The sequence below is a fragment of the Etheostoma cragini genome, chromosome 5 (assembly GCF_013103735.1).
Source record: "Etheostoma cragini isolate CJK2018 chromosome 5, CSU_Ecrag_1.0, whole genome shotgun sequence".
In the NCBI taxonomy this organism is placed as follows: domain Eukaryota; kingdom Metazoa; phylum Chordata; class Actinopteri; order Perciformes; family Percidae; genus Etheostoma; species Etheostoma cragini.
Genome location: NC_048411.1, coordinates 26,211,056 through 26,227,307, shown reverse-complemented (window position 1 = coordinate 26,227,307; position 16,252 = coordinate 26,211,056). Strand labels below are relative to the sequence as shown.

The 16,252-nt window shown below is 39.4% G+C and overlaps 1 protein-coding gene and 1 long non-coding RNA gene across 2 annotated transcripts in view; one reads left to right on the top strand and one right to left on the bottom strand.

The window, feature by feature from the left end:
- Positions 1-16,252, bottom strand: part of LOC117945456 — a 21,872-nt gene extending 5,620 nt beyond the window's left edge. Inside the window, exons 1-2 of the long non-coding RNA XR_004656812.1 lie at positions 16,174-16,252; positions 5,807-5,810 (exon numbers count right to left, since the gene is read on the bottom strand). This is a non-coding gene — a long non-coding RNA (uncharacterized LOC117945456). The remainder of the gene's footprint in view (positions 1-5,806; positions 5,811-16,173) is intronic.
- cfap299 (cilia and flagella associated protein 299) overlaps positions 3,109-16,252 on the top strand; it is a 67,875-nt gene continuing 54,731 nt past the window's right edge. The window contains exons 1-2 of the mRNA XM_034872929.1: positions 3,109-3,288; positions 5,956-6,098. Of these exons, the coding sequence (XP_034728820.1) occupies positions 3,181-3,288; positions 5,956-6,098 (251 nt within the window). The 5' untranslated portion in view covers positions 3,109-3,180. The remainder of the gene's footprint in view (positions 3,289-5,955; positions 6,099-16,252) is intronic.

Here is a 16,252-nt window from a genome sequence, read left to right as displayed (position 1 = left end):
CATGCAGAGGGAGCAACAAACTTTCCCCAGCTCAGTTCTAACCTTTGGAACTGAAGGAAACAATCCTGGGAACGAAGATTGTACTTCCCAAAACTATTTACACTGATATAGGTCAGAAGGTACGATGCACCTAAAAGACCTAAAACAGCCTCGTATATGAAGATTTGCCAGTGTTGAAGTCTCTGTGTTGATAGAGAAGGCCATTCAGTTCATACAGTTCACAGTGGTGAGTGAGGGCTTCATAACCAGTGATGAACCACCAAGATCCATGGTATAGTGGTGAGTGTAAACTCTGAGACAAAGCATGCATGTATAAAACAACTCCATAGTCAAGTACACACATAAAAGTGGCAGCAACCAGCCTCTTTCTAATTCAAACAAAAGGCAGGATTTGATTCAGAAATAAACCCTAGTTTAAGTTTTAATCTTTAAATTGTGTGTGTGTGTGTGTGTGTGTGTGTGTGTGTGTGTGTGTGTGTGTGTGTATTGGCTGATGTTCTCCTAAATCTCTGAGGTCATGACAGTTTTTACTTTAGTCTAAAACAGGTCTAAGCGCTGATTACTGACCAGCGTTCTCCACCTTGTGATATACCTTAGATATGAACATGTGGGATTACTCTTGCCCTGACACTAATGACTCAACATTTAGCCTAATTAACATTTTGTGTCACAATGTCTCTTCCGTGAGGAGGTCAGCGGTCAGAAGTCTCCCGACTTCATGGAACCAAATCCAAAATCACTTTCTTGAATTCTATTTCATTATCCATCAAATAATTGAAATCCTTTGAAGTTCAGAATAAAATAATTATTTAATCATCAAATAGTACTGGAAACTTAGGCTATTCATACATAGTGTTCTTATTGTACATGGTGTATATTGGCCAACTGTAGATTTTTGTCACAATGCACACACAAACCACTGAAAAGTGATTGTCTGAAAATACTCCAGGTGTGCACCACAAACACATACTATCACTATCTACATTTTGATTGTATGAGCATTAGAAGCATATTTGGCGCATTACAAAAGCACAAAATGCGCTCAAAATAGTTCATTTGATCGAGGAAATATATGGCCAAAAAAAATGCTTCAACAACATTTTTAAAAAGTAGTGTATGCACAGCTGTGGTTTAAAGTTTAAAGATGGTTATTATATTAACATTTTATCTGGGGTCTGGTTTAAAAGAACCCAATGGCAGTGGAAGAAGGAGGGATGTTTCTAATTCATTTTCAATGTCTAAGGATTCGGGAAGTCAGAATTAGATGTATGAGTAACTAACACCAAAAGAATTATTGATTGGCTTAAGGGAAGTCCAATCAGCAGGGGGCCAGCAACACAGCAACTCTTCCCCTTGGATCCAGGGAGGAGTGATCACTTCCTGAGAGGTTAAACATTTAGAATCACATCCTCAGTTCCAAACGACTTCTTTCCTAGTGAACCTGCATTCACTCAAGTCACGCCTTCCCCTATTCATTTGTCACTCTTTCTAGGATTGAGACAAAAAAAACTGTGTAACTATGAAAAGAAGTATAAGCAGTAGCCCACTGCTACAGTATAAAGAAAAGCATAAAAATGGCCTTGATCCTTTGTTAAAAGTTTGTTAGAAAAGCAGGGAACATGAGTCAGAAGAGGAAAAGAGAGACAGAGTAACTACCATGAAAAAGATTGCTCAACCCAGAAGTTTTGCGTTTATTATTCATACCGGTGTTAAATAATGAAGTGGGTCTTTATTTCTAGGTAAGAAACCCTTGATGACCTTAGAGATGAGATTGCGTGACAGTGTTTATTTTAAGTTGATCTTAAAGGACCAGGTTCCCTTGTTAACAAACTTATAGTACATCTCCACTGCTCTGCCCGACTACTCTGCGGACCGTCTGCCTCTACTTCCTTTTGTCCTATTTGTCTGTCTGCGTATGCTCGCATTGGCCGTGAATTACATGGCTGTTGCATGAAAGCACCCTCATAGTAAACTTAGAAATCATTACCTCACTTTCCGTGGACGTCATTGCAGAGCCATTAAAAGTCATGCTGAAAGAGAAAATTAAACAAAATGAAGGTAAAAGATGATAATGACAGCCAAGAGTCACAGTATTTCCGTAAATGGAGCTGAGAACATTCTCGCTGAACATTTTATTCTGTCTTTTACAGTCCAGGAAAGACGCCAAATAGTGTAGATTTGCCAGGATTTAGGGACTGACATCATGGGACTGGATCATTTGTTCACATGGTTCATTATTTCAGGTTTAGGCTCAAAATGAAGTGTTTATTTAGTTCAGTGAAGTTTATCAGGTATACAGACACAGGACACAGAAAGGACTTTTTCCACCTGTGCTTCTACTGTAGTTACTTTAAATTTAAATTATATGAATTCAATGATTTAGCTACTCAAGGAAGAGCTACTATTAAAATTTCACTGCAGAAACAATGAGCAGTGATTACCTACCTGGGAGGTAAATGTAAATGTGCTGTATTTATATAGCGCTTTTCCAGTCTTAACAACTGCTCAAAGCGCTTTTACATCTACAGGAAACATTCACCATTCACACAGGGCTGCCGTACAAGGTGCCACCTGCTCATCAGATAAACACTCACACTCCGATGCGCAGCACCGGGGGCAACTCGGGGTTCAGTGTCTTGCCCAAGGACACTTCGACAATGACTGCAGGGGCGGGGATCGAACCACCAACCTTCCGATTGGAAGGCAACCGCTCTACCACTGAGCCACAGCCGCCCCGAGGTCACAAGATGAAAAACGAGGGTGTTCACAGTTCCAAATCAGACCTCTCCGTGGCTCTAAAATGATGTGGAAAACGTATGTAAAACATAAATAAATGTAATGAACAAAGATCTTATCTAAAAGGACAGTTAGATTTGGTTTGAAGTAAACGTATATACAACGCAGTGGACCAAGCAGAATCAAGTAGCGCCCCTCAAGGCACATTTGTGATTTATTATATTGGGTTATAGAAATATGATCTAGTTGGCTTGACTAGATGTATATATATGGTTTCCTCCATGTGAATCGTAGATGTATCAAGAGTGAAAGTCATGGACCTGTATTATTGTTGCATTTGTGGGGGCGTGAGCGTATTAACTTCCGCTTCCTGTGATGCCGCCAAATTGAAAGACAGGTACGGCGGTTGCTATAGCAGCCTTTTACAACACAGAGCGCGTAAAGATGGAGTACAGCACAGCAGCTCGTTTCCACGATTCTGTAATACAGTTTAAAGTCTACGAAGATTACCTTGACTCCAAAGTCACGCCAATGGATTTATTTTACTTAAAAGTGAGTCACTATTGTACAAACTATTGACTGTAGTGTGCTGTGTTGTACACCACGCAAGAACCGCTTTCGCTAAACTGTCAGTTTAAGGCAACCATAGAATGCATCCGTGCAGGTTAGGAAAACCTAACTTTTGACTTAAAAAAAAATCACCTATAGTCCCCTTCTTCAATTCGGCATGTATGTCCCAAACCGTTCTTATTAATAATATAACACCAACGGGTGCTTTTAAAGACAACAATGGTAGCTAACAAAGGGTATACTAGCTAGCTAGCTGACTTCTGGTTTAAGAAAATGTACCAAGAAACAAGATTTTACACGTTAACGTTAATGAATTTATTCGCCTTTTACACATTTCCCGTATAAATCATTGCATTTGTGAAGACTGTTAAATTTATTTAATGAAGGTATTTCGAGGTATACCTCTCCTGCCGGTGAGGAAGGTAACACATTTGCCAAAAAATGTAATGGAGTCTGGCTTAAAGTCGTCTTTACTTAATACGACATAATTAGTCGCATGTTGGCATCTTTACCTTGCAGTCATTTTGAGTAACGTTAGACATACCCACGTATGTGTGTCAGAACAATTGTCGTTTGTTTGTTTTTATGAGAGTTTTAAATAGCACACATCCATTCTGCGTAGTAAAGTAATAGCTGGAGTCGCACAAAGGCTGGCTTTGCCTTGGAGATTTCTTTGGTGTAGTGCCAGTGGTTGCACGCTAGGTGGCCGTCACACACAGGTATGGTCAGAGCGTGTATAAGTGTGTGTGTGTGTGTGTGTGTGTGTGTGTGTGTGTGTGTGTGTGTGTGTGTGTGTGTGTGTGTGTGTGTGTGTGTGTGTGTGTGTGTGTGTGTGTGTGTGTGTGTGTGTGTGTGTGTGTGTGTGTGTTTCAAATGTGAAATCAAAGTGAATCCTTGGTCCTGTATGACGTAAGGGATACTGTTGCCTAGCGAATTAGCAAAGTTAACTTTGACAAGATGGACATTGAGAAGACAAGTAGGCCTAATTAAAAAGCTTTAAAATGATTTAAATTTTCTAGTTTCAAGAATTCAAAAGTCTTAATGGTCACTTTTGCAAATGCATTACCTGAGATGTATATATGAAATTTAAATAATGTGTGTTTGTTCTAAAGGGGGAGTGTCCATAAGCGGCCATTAGTTAAGAATGTACATATTTGTTTCAACACAATAAATCTGAATCATAATTAGATAATTGGATGTAGCTATTTTCTTGTCTTAAACGTATTGTTAGTGGGATACACAAATAGCTCTAGATAGGCATAAATTGAACCTGCTCATCAGAAATGAGCAGTCCTGTTTTTTGCCCAGCAGATGGCACACTTGCTGATGTTATACATAGCCGCTGCAGTGCCACTTTGTTTGAACACCTGTGTCCACTGAGAAGAGAACAACTCATATCTGAGCTGATAATCAGCTGCAGTCAATCACTATCAAAGTCAAACCCCCCTGTGTTGTGTCACAGCATAGTCATGCAGATAAGGTTTATGTTCTAATAATAAGTCAGCTAATTATATTGTTATTCAGGACTTGTCATACTATGACTAAGAACCCAGAAAAGTGAAGTAGCCCCATTTATGAGGTTGTATTACAAGGTGTATATGGCTTATGCCAGAATATATGTTGCAGAGTATTAGTTTTGGTGTGTTGACTGTAAGAAGCAGCTCATTCAAATAGACTTATTCAATGAGCCCTGAAAAAAGGAAGACAATGATTTTCAGGCCAATTTTAGGAATGGCAAATGTCTGAGACTCATTTCTGGTGAGCCACATCAAAGTTAAAGGAAAATATAACTTTTCCTCTCTGGTGCGGACGCAGGCCCGCCTGCTGGGTTTTTGGGTAGGAAGACCCATGTGGCCAAAGCTTTGATCTGACAAGCCACAGGATTCAACAGAAAGATTTGGTTTTTAGATGATGACTTTATGGCTCGGCTTTTATGAGGGTCTGCAAACAGTGATTGGAATAATGTAGTTAACAATCCCTACAGACAGAGGCACTGAAACATGCACACTCGCTCACGCACACTTAGAAAATGAATGGACCTGTGCATAGGCATGAACTCACAATAAACCCACACAACTGAACTATTTCTGAAGCTTGTGGTGGTGTAGAGCAGCCAATCACTTCCATATTTTAAAGTAGGGAAGTAAAATACCAATTTTAAACTATAGGCCAGAGTGGGGAGTAAATCCCGCATCTTACTGGCTGGCAATTGTCAGTGTTTAGTGTTGATTCTTGAACTGGACCCAAATACAGGATGTTGAAGAAACTGCAAATACTCTATGCTTCCTCAAATACCCACTGAGTTATTAGGTTATTTAACGCAAACTTAATTTGAAAATGTTTCAAATATTCTCTGCTTGCAGATTCTTAAATATGAGGAAATGCTGCTGTTCTCTTTTTTATATAGTTATACATTGATAGTTTTGGGCTTTTTTGGCCAACTGAACCAGCAAAAGGACATCACCTTGACCACAGGGAAATTGTGATAGGCATTTTTTACTAATCTCTGATATTTAATACTAATAAAAAGAAAACGCTCTAATGCCAAAACTCAAGACTGACTAGATCGGACAGAAACCTCCAGCTCTGACTGCAGGCAGTATCCCATCTACCCGAATAACTCCTCTACTTTTTTTGTTTGTCTTGCAGAGCAGGGAGTTGGCCCGTAAGCTGGTGGAACACGGCCACAAGGGCACAGTCCTGAGCAGGAAGGAATTTGAGGAGAAGAAAGCAGCTGCGCAGGCTGCAGAGGCTGCAAAGAGCGACAGTTTCTATAGCAGAAGCCGGCCAATGTGAGTTAAATTCTCACCCAAACCCACCATGCTCACTGATATGTCACATGCTAGAATATCAGGAGGCTCTGTTATACTCTGAAATTTTAATTTGGCTGTTTAAAAGACTGAATATGTTCAGTGGATTTTGGAATCAATTAGCCAATGGGGCTACTAGAAGAAAAGTTTCTCTCCTGGCCTCTGCCTCTCTATACTATGTCAGTGTTCTGAACTTCTGTGGTGCATCACATTGACTTCTTAGTTAGTGTGAAAGAATGATATTTTCGATCAGATGATTCACTGATCTCTCACTAGTAGTAGGTAGTTGTGGTGGAAGCTGGGAGCTCCCTTTGCACCAGTTTCGCTACTGGTAATGAAATGCCTCATCCACTTTCAGTTCCAACCACATCTTATATCTCAGGCTGTATTTATGTCAAAGGATATGACCAAAAACTGCGGGCTTGACATAAACTGTCCACGGCTTCTTCTTTTTTTTAAAGCTTTTAATATGATTACATTTTTCTACTATTAAGGTGTTTTGTGTGGTTTCAGATTTGCAAGACATCAAAACAAGTTCTGTAGATACAGGGAAGCATGAGAAGGAGAAGCCAATAGTCATCTGGTGGACTTTGATCCCGCATTAGACTGTTGTTGAGCAAAACACTGACTCGCAGCTTCAAGACGGCTGCTCTAGCTGATCTGGACCTCTGACCTCCCTGCGCAAGGGGGCACTAGAGAAACCTGCCCTTTGGAGTCTGATTAAGTATTGGTTGTTGTAAGGCAATGTCCAGTAACTAGTACTGTGTACTCAAACTGGTCAAAAACAGTTTTTAGTTATTCTACCAAGAAATGCACGTGCCTGAAGTCACTGGTTAGTAGCTGACATCTAACGTGTGTTGAGTTTTGGGCTGAACTATCATTTTCATTATCAATTAATTTGTATATTATTTTCTTGATTAATCAATGAATAATTTAGTCCATGAAATACCAGAAAATAGAAATCAAATGCCATTCACAATATCATAGAGCCTACTGGGATGTCTTTTAATTTGCTTCACCATACCACAGACTGTATGGGCTGTAGCTGCTGTGGTAGTGGGCCAATTGCACGTCCCATTAAATTAAAGAACGCTCGCAGTGATTGGTTGTGAGCCGAACCACACACATAATATTTTCCTTTTAGATCTGAATACAAAAATGAATGAATGCAGGTTACGTTTGACTGAAGAAGTTTTGATACTACTCTGCACTGGGTTAATATGGTTCATACCTTAAAGGTATCGAGTACCAACACCCAGCCCTAATGTACAATATAATTTGCAACATCTTTTTCTTCCTTCCTATGTTTTTGAGACATGGTTTCTGTCTTTCATCAATGAGCGGGAGCACTAGTATTTCCAGAGGAAAATGTAAAATGCATTTTTGGCTGAAGTTCTGCACTGCTAATCAAGGCATGACAGGTCATAAAGTCTGAATCTTTTATAGCTGTGTGCGGTAGCGGTTTGAGCAGCTTGTATAATCCTTTATGATTGCATTTTACAAAAGACAGGAGAAATGGTAGTAATTCATCGAGTCCATGTCCTACATGAACAAGGCTTTTATTGAACAAGGCCTGCCCATCTGTTTAAATTCAAATAAAAATGATTAACATAAACAAGCTGAATGACAAAACTACAAACTGGAGCCCTCTATTAACTGCTCCTCCTGAGGAAAAAGATCACACAGATATTGTTCTCATTCTTGATAAAGCCATGTGGTCGTGGTATCTCCTTTGATGACAAGCCAATACGACCACACACACACACACACACACATACACACACACACACACACACACACACACACACACACACACACACACACACACACACACACGCCGGGTAATGGAGGTATCCGAACCTGGTACCTGCTAGGTGTTGAATTTGATTGAACCCTCAGATGTTTATCCAAACGTGCAGATGTCTTGCCCCCCCACTCCAAAATGTCTGTGAACATCAGTGACGCCGGTGAAATGGGAGCCTCCACACCTGCGGTTACAGTGATATTAGGCCACAAAGCCTTTTATCTTGTCCCAACAGGATCTAGGGAAATGTTGTACGGGAACATTGGGATGTTATATACACCGTAGTCTGTTCCATCTCCAAGATAAGGCGGTTTTCCAGGGTCCCAACTATGTTTGGAATACAGCTTCACAAACCCCACATTGACAACATACAGTCAGATTGATTTTAAAGGAATACTCCACGAAAAATCTTTTGAGAATCAAAAGCTCATCCCATGTACAGTAGGTATGTAAGGTAGCTCTGACACGTGTGTCCCTTGCTCAGATACTGTATCCACACTAGTTTAAAAAAGCAGGTGTGGTTTAAGATGTCTAGAGTTTTTGATTTAATTGTATTCATTTTGAAATTATAGTTTACTACCAAATAAAAACAACAGTAAACCCTCAGAATTTAGAAGCCATAATTTTAGAATGTTTTTAAAATCTTTGGTTGAAAATTTAAAGTAAATGGCCGATAATGATGAATCATTTTCAGTTCTACTCTCAGAGCCATCTTTCAAGCGTACATATGAATATATGAATATATTATTTGATACTCAAAAGATACCATTTGAGCAGAATCTTTTCTTTAAAAATCATGCCTTAACCAGGGAAGGTAAGTGTATTGATCGAGCAGAGTTGTTTTCCTTTGTTGTTTTTTATTTTGTGCAACAAAACATCACTTTATAACAAAAAGAACATATGTTTTTTCCAGGTTTAAAACACAAGTTGCTATTCATCTGCCTAGGTCATTTTAATTACATATCAATATTTGGTTTAATTACAAAATAGTCTCAATAAAGACCCTCCTTGCTCACTTGTATGGGATTTTTTCCATTATCAATTTTAGAGTACCATGTTTTTTCATCAGCGCTCTGCAGTAGACAGATGAAAATGCTCTTTTAATAGTTGGACATTGCTGGAAAGGATATCGCTCTTAATAGTTTCACAATCTGTTGTTCTGAGCTGATTCGACAGCATAAAGTGGATTTTGAATCCTCTCCAAGGTAATTAAGCAGCAGGGTTTATGTTATTTCAAACAGAAAACACTTTACATTAAATGTGATCCTATTTTAGGTTAAAAAAAATTAAATGTAACCCTAAAATAATAACAATCAGATATTTCTGCTGTCTTTTAGGGTTTTCTCCCACTTTTGTCAGTCATTAAATGGCCTGACAGTGAAGTGTGGGTAAAGAATTCTAATACATTTCACCTGCTGTTTGGATTATTGTTTCAATGCCAGCAACCTGTTATCAACTATGAGCTGACACAAAGTTTTATATGTGACTTTTGAACAAATTAACAGCTTACATTGTTTACCCACACTTGGAAATGAGACATTCTGCAAAAAACCTTGACAAGACAGAAACAAAAACTGTGCAGCATTTACAGACGTATTCCATCAAATGTGGCAAGTTAGAGCTGTGTCCCCCTCTCTGTCTGAATGCAGATTGCTCTTTCCTCTGTGGGTTTTTCTGATTGGACTTCCACCAAACTGACCCCCTGACCTCCTGTTATGGTCACATTGTGAAAACACGAGCCCCAGGATGCAATGTACCACCTGCAAAGTGGCTGAGCACAATCAGTACAGTGTTCTAAAAAAACGAGTGTGGCCACAGAAACTGGCAGCTGCACGGTAAACAAACTCAATATAGTTGTTCTTCTGCTAGCAAAGAAAAGAAATCCAGCCATCCATCCAAAGCCAAAAAAGTAATGTTAGGAATAATCAAGCATTTGGATTTGCATTTATTTGTGCCTATGGAAATCTTTGTTTAAAAACTTCCCTTAAGACCTTTGCACCTGCATACTTATTCTCTCATGGCACTGAAAGCCATGCTGTTTTGGGAATGCATTTTGCCTTCCCTGTAGGCCTTAATCTCTTCCAAGGCATGTCTTTTTTCACTGTTCTGTCACTGCTCTGTTTTTTTCCCCCTTCCTTTCTCTTCTTTTCAACCTCCCTTTGCTCTCTTGGAGACCTTTAGTGCCTGCAGGTGTATAAATAGAGCTGTTTTCAATTAAGGGCTAACCTCGCCTGTAGCGTGCATCTGATCAATGAATGCCCCTGCACCTGTGGTAATAAAATACCAAGGGAGTGGAGATAGTGCTGTGAATGCTAATCAGATGTTGCCCTGTTGTTGCCCTGTCTCATTCTTAAGGACAACACGCTCCTCCTGACAGCTTGGCCGTGGAAAGGGGGGGGCCTTGCCAGTACAACACATGAAGACCAAACAAAAGACCTGGTGCGCTCATCAGACATAAGTGAAATACAATACTTGAATGAATGGGATGCAGTTGTTTGGTTAGGGGGAAGCTGAACGGGTAGTCAGAATCAACAAATAGTAAAAGAAGAGGGTTGGGTTCTGGTAGCTGGCTTCAGTTGGTAAAATACCTGGATTTGTTAAGTATTTGAATCGTATCTTATAACCTTAAATGTTCTCTGTTTTTAGCTATAAGTGACGTGTAAAATATTTGGTTAATTGTTATCTAACAAGCGAATATGTCAGTTTTTCTTAAATAAAAAAACTATCAAAATTAGAATGATCTTTTTAACTTTTATTTCTTAAAATGTTGAAAGCTGGACCTAAATTGATTTGAAAGGGGACTGCAATTGATTTGTGTGAATGTGAATTTCATACTGGTTTCAGATTCGTAAAATGCTTTCAAACAACAACTCCGCAAAAGAAAATTAACATTTTGTTTTGTATTCCAGAAGTGAGAGAACAATTTGGGGTTGTAGGCTAAAAAGGTTGCATCACAAGTACTTCATGACATCAGGACTTTGTTTTTAGCAGCACATAAATGTCTTGTTCTTTTATTAGATATTCCAAACCTCTGAACCTGCCAGCTGTTGAAAATTGTGTTTTGTGCAATGCAAACTACATCAATATTAAAAAGTCTTGATAGCATTGCGTTTTATCTCGGACAAAAATAACAATTGATACGAAGTCAGAGACAACCAAGAGGGGCAGAGGCGCACGGCTGAGCAGATGTGAGGCCTCCGTTTCCTCTGCTCCGGCTCTGGCTCAGGCCCAGAAGTCCATGTCAGCATATGTCCTGACCTCGCGTGCTCATGGCAGCCCTGCGAGGTTTCCATCAGGCTCCCCGCGATCTCCCCACAGTCCAAACCACAGCCATGCTCATTGTCCATTGTGCTGCTGCGTTTTTACAGTCTACCTCAAGAATTCTCTGCTCTCTAACTCTCTACTCTATATTAAAAGTGAGCTATCACTTGCTGTGCCAAGTAAAACCAGTGCCACGAACACGCACAGTGAATACATTTCACTGCGGATCCAACCTCCAGATGCTTAACGAAAATAAGATTGTGGATGTGACTGACATGAGAAGCCTCACAACGCTGATCCCAGGCTCATTTTTAGCGAGCCAAACCCCTGCCACTCTCCACGACTGCTACTCTGGCCAGGGCCCTCGGGCGACGAGGTTTTGCAGTCTCTATTACATGTGCTGTCAAGCCAATTGCCTTTTTTGCTCTTTGTGATTTTGAACGGGTGTGTAACTTTGGAGCTTTCCCCCTGCAACCTCGGTCCTGAGACACACTTCCTGCCAGGCTTAAGCTCGCCACCACACCCCACCACGCAGCACATACTGTAGATCAACATATACATCAGTTGAGGACCACATGGTGCAGAAGATAATGAAAAACAAGCTGTTGTTTGACCTGGATGTTTCCACATTTTAGAAGTCATTCCATATTTAAAACGAATGGCTTGATTGATGAAACTTCTACCCTCCCTTACTTGCTTGATGTAAGACACCAAAAAAGGTACACGTACACATTGCATGGTAATATCAGGTGTGACAACTGTTGGACCCAATGTTTCCGTGCAAAAACGTAAAAACTCTCCAGTTGCCAGTTGTGTTATGACCCACTGATGCCGTAGGTCCACCAGAAGAAAAATGATAATGCGATAAACCTGAACCTTGTTTGTTACAACCCAGTTTACATCCAGCTTCTCCTACAATGTGCAACAAAATCCAAGGGAGGGCAAATAATACATACAATCAGGAATATACTATATAAGATGTTGATTCTGATCATCATCATCATAAACTCTCTGAACTATTTTTGAAGTCGTTTTGTCTTCTTTATGTTTGAAAGACGTAGTAGTGACATATTGAGGGTGTTCTCACTTTTACTTCTAACATCTTGCACCCTCGCATTCAGGCAGTCTCCAATGTTTGTTCATATGCAGAATGCTAGAAACCACTTTGATTTTACCTACACCCAGTACACTATAGCTGAGTGCCCCTAATGAAGGGGAGGAAGTGGTTTCATCATATAGCTCTTCCCACCAGGCCACCAGGCCAAGCTTCTCCTTTGTACTTCTGTAGAAGGAGGATGTGTCTGATGTGTCAGATGTGATCAGGTGGCCTGAAGGGCTCTCCCTGAGGCAAGGTTTGAAAGACAAGGTCTCTAATATGTAGTTTCATTGTTGCCACCTTGTTTTAATTAAATTTTGGACATGAAAGTTGAATCCGACTCCTGAGTAGGAGTGCAGTATAACCAGAAATAAGAAATATATCTATTTTAATTTTGTTACAAAGGAAATACTTCACTAAACAGCAGTGAAAAGGAGTTGAGAACTACTTTTAAATGATTTCAGATGTTGTGCTTTGTATTGCAATGTAAGCTAATGAACTGATGAGGAAGAAACCACAATTTTAACATGTGCAAAGCAGACTGTCATTCAGAGATGGGAGCTTGTTGTTTAAGGAACTAAATTGGAGTAGATATTTGTTTCCAAAACTTTGAAGTTTTCTTCAGCTCTATTTAAATCTACACCTCAGATTTCACTTCAAAACAATCTTACTCTCTCTCCCTTTTTGGACTACACTATCCATCACTGCATATTCCCCAAATGGAATACATCTAATTTTGCCTCAATAAGAACTCCTAAAAAAGGTGACAATGATTCCTTTGATCCACCTTCAAAACCATGCACTTCTCAGGCAGGCACTGCACAATTTGCAACCTCCCCAAGCCCCAACAGCCAAGGTGGCCACAGTATACAAAGAAAGCTCAGGTAGAATATCATGCGTAGCACATGTGTAACTGATACATTCAGCTCATTGTAATCAGAGGTGACAGAGCATTTTATAAAAAGCCCAAAATAAAGTAAATTGTCATGCTGTGTGGAATTTTCCTTGAAGTCCACCAGCCCAAAATAATATTTTCCTTAAGATTCATTTTCCCAAGCACTCGGAGGAAAAATATTCTGGTACAGTACGTGTTGTTAGGAATTCACTGTAATATTGAAAGTTCCCATCTGCCGTACCGTCAAAAGCGGCAGGCTACTGAAAACTTCAATCTGTTAATCCGACTCGAGAATAAAAGAAGAAATTATTTCAAAACACATCTGTTACACATCAGGAAATTCAATTCTCTCAGAAAATACTATTTGTTCATTTGCTGAATATTTATTTGCAAAACAAAGGCTATAAATTAAGAAGGAATGCTAGCCCCATATTCCTCAAAGAACTTTTTAATGACATTCCATTAATTATGCTGGGAATTATTTGCTGTAACCAATTTTTGCACGCGTGAAAGACAACAGAACCTGTTACTGATCAAATTTGTTTGCCAAGGGTGATGAAATTGCACAAAATGAATAAATAAATTAGAGTACAGCGTGAGTCAAAACCATGACGTGGCTATAGCACTTCGAAATAGGCCTATCACATTAAAGGTTTGGGAACAACCTTGGTAAGATTACTTATCAAAAACGGGTTCTATATTTCTAAGAATTGTTTAGAAACTTGAATTTAAAGCTTATTTAAGTCTATGAATGTCCAGATAAAGAAGACAAAATAAGCATTTGTTTTATTGAGTAGGTGTTAGTTAGTAGTATTGTTAAATTGGCCGGTCCTGATTCTGTAAGGTCTCATTTTAGAATACCAAGTGAAGTAGTTGCTCAAAGAACAATTTACACTTTGTCACGTTACCATGTCGGATAGACGCAAAGTCAGACCTTTACTTATTTCTATACCCAAATCTGCACACTATAATCATCAAAGCTAAAATCTATTACAAATATGACAAAATCCGAAACATTGTCTGATAGGGGTTAGATAATGTAAATGCTACCCCGAATAAATAGTGTAAAACATCAGTTTGGTGGGCTTAGGGTCCAGGAAGAAGGCCCCTGGACTGAGTACATTTCACTGTCATGCTGTTTATACATGAGTAAACAAGCTTGGACGATAGTTGCTGTGTAGTTTCAGCTGTTCACCCCCTTATAGAGGTGGACAAAGTGTTGCATAAACCCCAGTTTATAACGGAGTGATCACGAGTTCAGACTATACAATTTATATAAAATAAAGAATCACATTGATTTATTTTTAATCTGTAACCAGTTGTGTGACATTTTAATGTCATAGTTATATTGTTTGTAAAATACTTTGTGAGACTAACGGGAAACTCTGCTCGGTTGATGGCAAGTGTTACTCACCTTGACTGGCTACAATGTAACATCTGGAGGGTGCATTTATTCTGAGTTACTATACAAGGTATCAGCTCTGCATCTTTCTCCACACCTGGGTTCTGACATTTATTTAAAGATATCTAATACCTAATACTTGCTTTATGCTTAACACTTGCTATTTTAGCACTTTAGAAACATATTTTTTAGAACTGCTAAAGCCATCTGTGCAGTACACCAATTTAATACCTCTTAATTAATTATATTTTAAAAGCTACCATTTTAATTTTTATAAAAAAAACAACTCCTCATACCAAAATGAAAAAATATATAGAACTATATTAACTTCCAAAAAATGACTTCTTAGCATTTTCTGATTTAAGATTAGATTTATTTTAAGAAATGAGTGTGGTTGAATTAAAAACAAACCAACACTGTTAGTTGTACGTGAATTGTTAGCCATGCTAACCTCTTCCCTAAGGCCACCTGACTGACTTGAGCCCTGCGTTAAACATCCTGTTACCCCTGATTTCCACCAGTCAATAGGTTTCCATTAACATCAATGTGTGTGTTTTCACTGACCGCAGAACGGCTGCTTTCCGACTCTGGAGCAGATATGCAGTGCTTCTATTTTTGCCGGAGAGGTCCGCAGTAATTCAGCCCAGGCCAGATTGTGCGTGACAGGAACTTGAGCACAGGTACAAAATAAAACATCCGGTTCATTTTCAAAATAAAATACACCGTTCTTACGGTGGATCATATTTCCCTGCACTACACCTTGAAAATGTCATAATGGACGGAGACAAGCCTAAAGTCAACAGGTCAGAGGTTTTGTGGTTCTGTTTATAGAAACTCAAGGGGGTAAGCAAGCATCCACAAAGCGTAGCTTATATGGCGCCATTTTAATGTTACCAAGCACGCACCCACCGTTAGCATTCCATTGACTGCCATTCATTTTGGTGCCACTTTGACAGCGAATAACTTTACATCTGATGTTGACAGCAAATAACTTTACATCTGATGCGTTGTTTACACTTAAGTTGTCCATTGTTTCTTTCTAAAACAAACAATGTATAAAAGACTTCATTACCTTATGCCTCACGTCATGGCTCCGTAGTTTTTGTAAAAATAGGCTAAAGATTGTGTCGTGACCGAGCAACTTGCTGTCGCGTAGTTGACAAGTCACTGTATTGTCAGGAGATTCACGCAGACAGTTTTGACTCACATTAGCTGTTTAGGTTTAATTACTAATGTTAACAAGCATTTTAGTTTGTCTCCGTCCAGATCAACGGGATCTAATCCTAACCCTATGGCTGCTGCCTGGAGCGTCCCATGTCATCCGTCCCGTCTCATGCGGTCTCGTCTCATGCCGAGGTGTTTGCAGTTGTATTTGCCGATAGTTGGCAGAAATGGCTGCATCGCGGATGCAGGTTTCATCAAATGTAGGCTACGTTAATATGGAACCACAAACCATAACATTCAGAAATGAGCAAAATATGTATGGACATTTATTTTACTTTAACAGTTTTAACGTTTTTCAATTGATTGCAACAAATGTGGTCACAAATTTACCGGTGACTCCTTCTGGAAAATTATTTGCAATTTCGCATTTTGGACCCTCTGAAATTACCATTGGACACACCTCGGCATGAGACGGGGCGGATGACACGGGACGCTCCAGGCTGCAGCCATACCC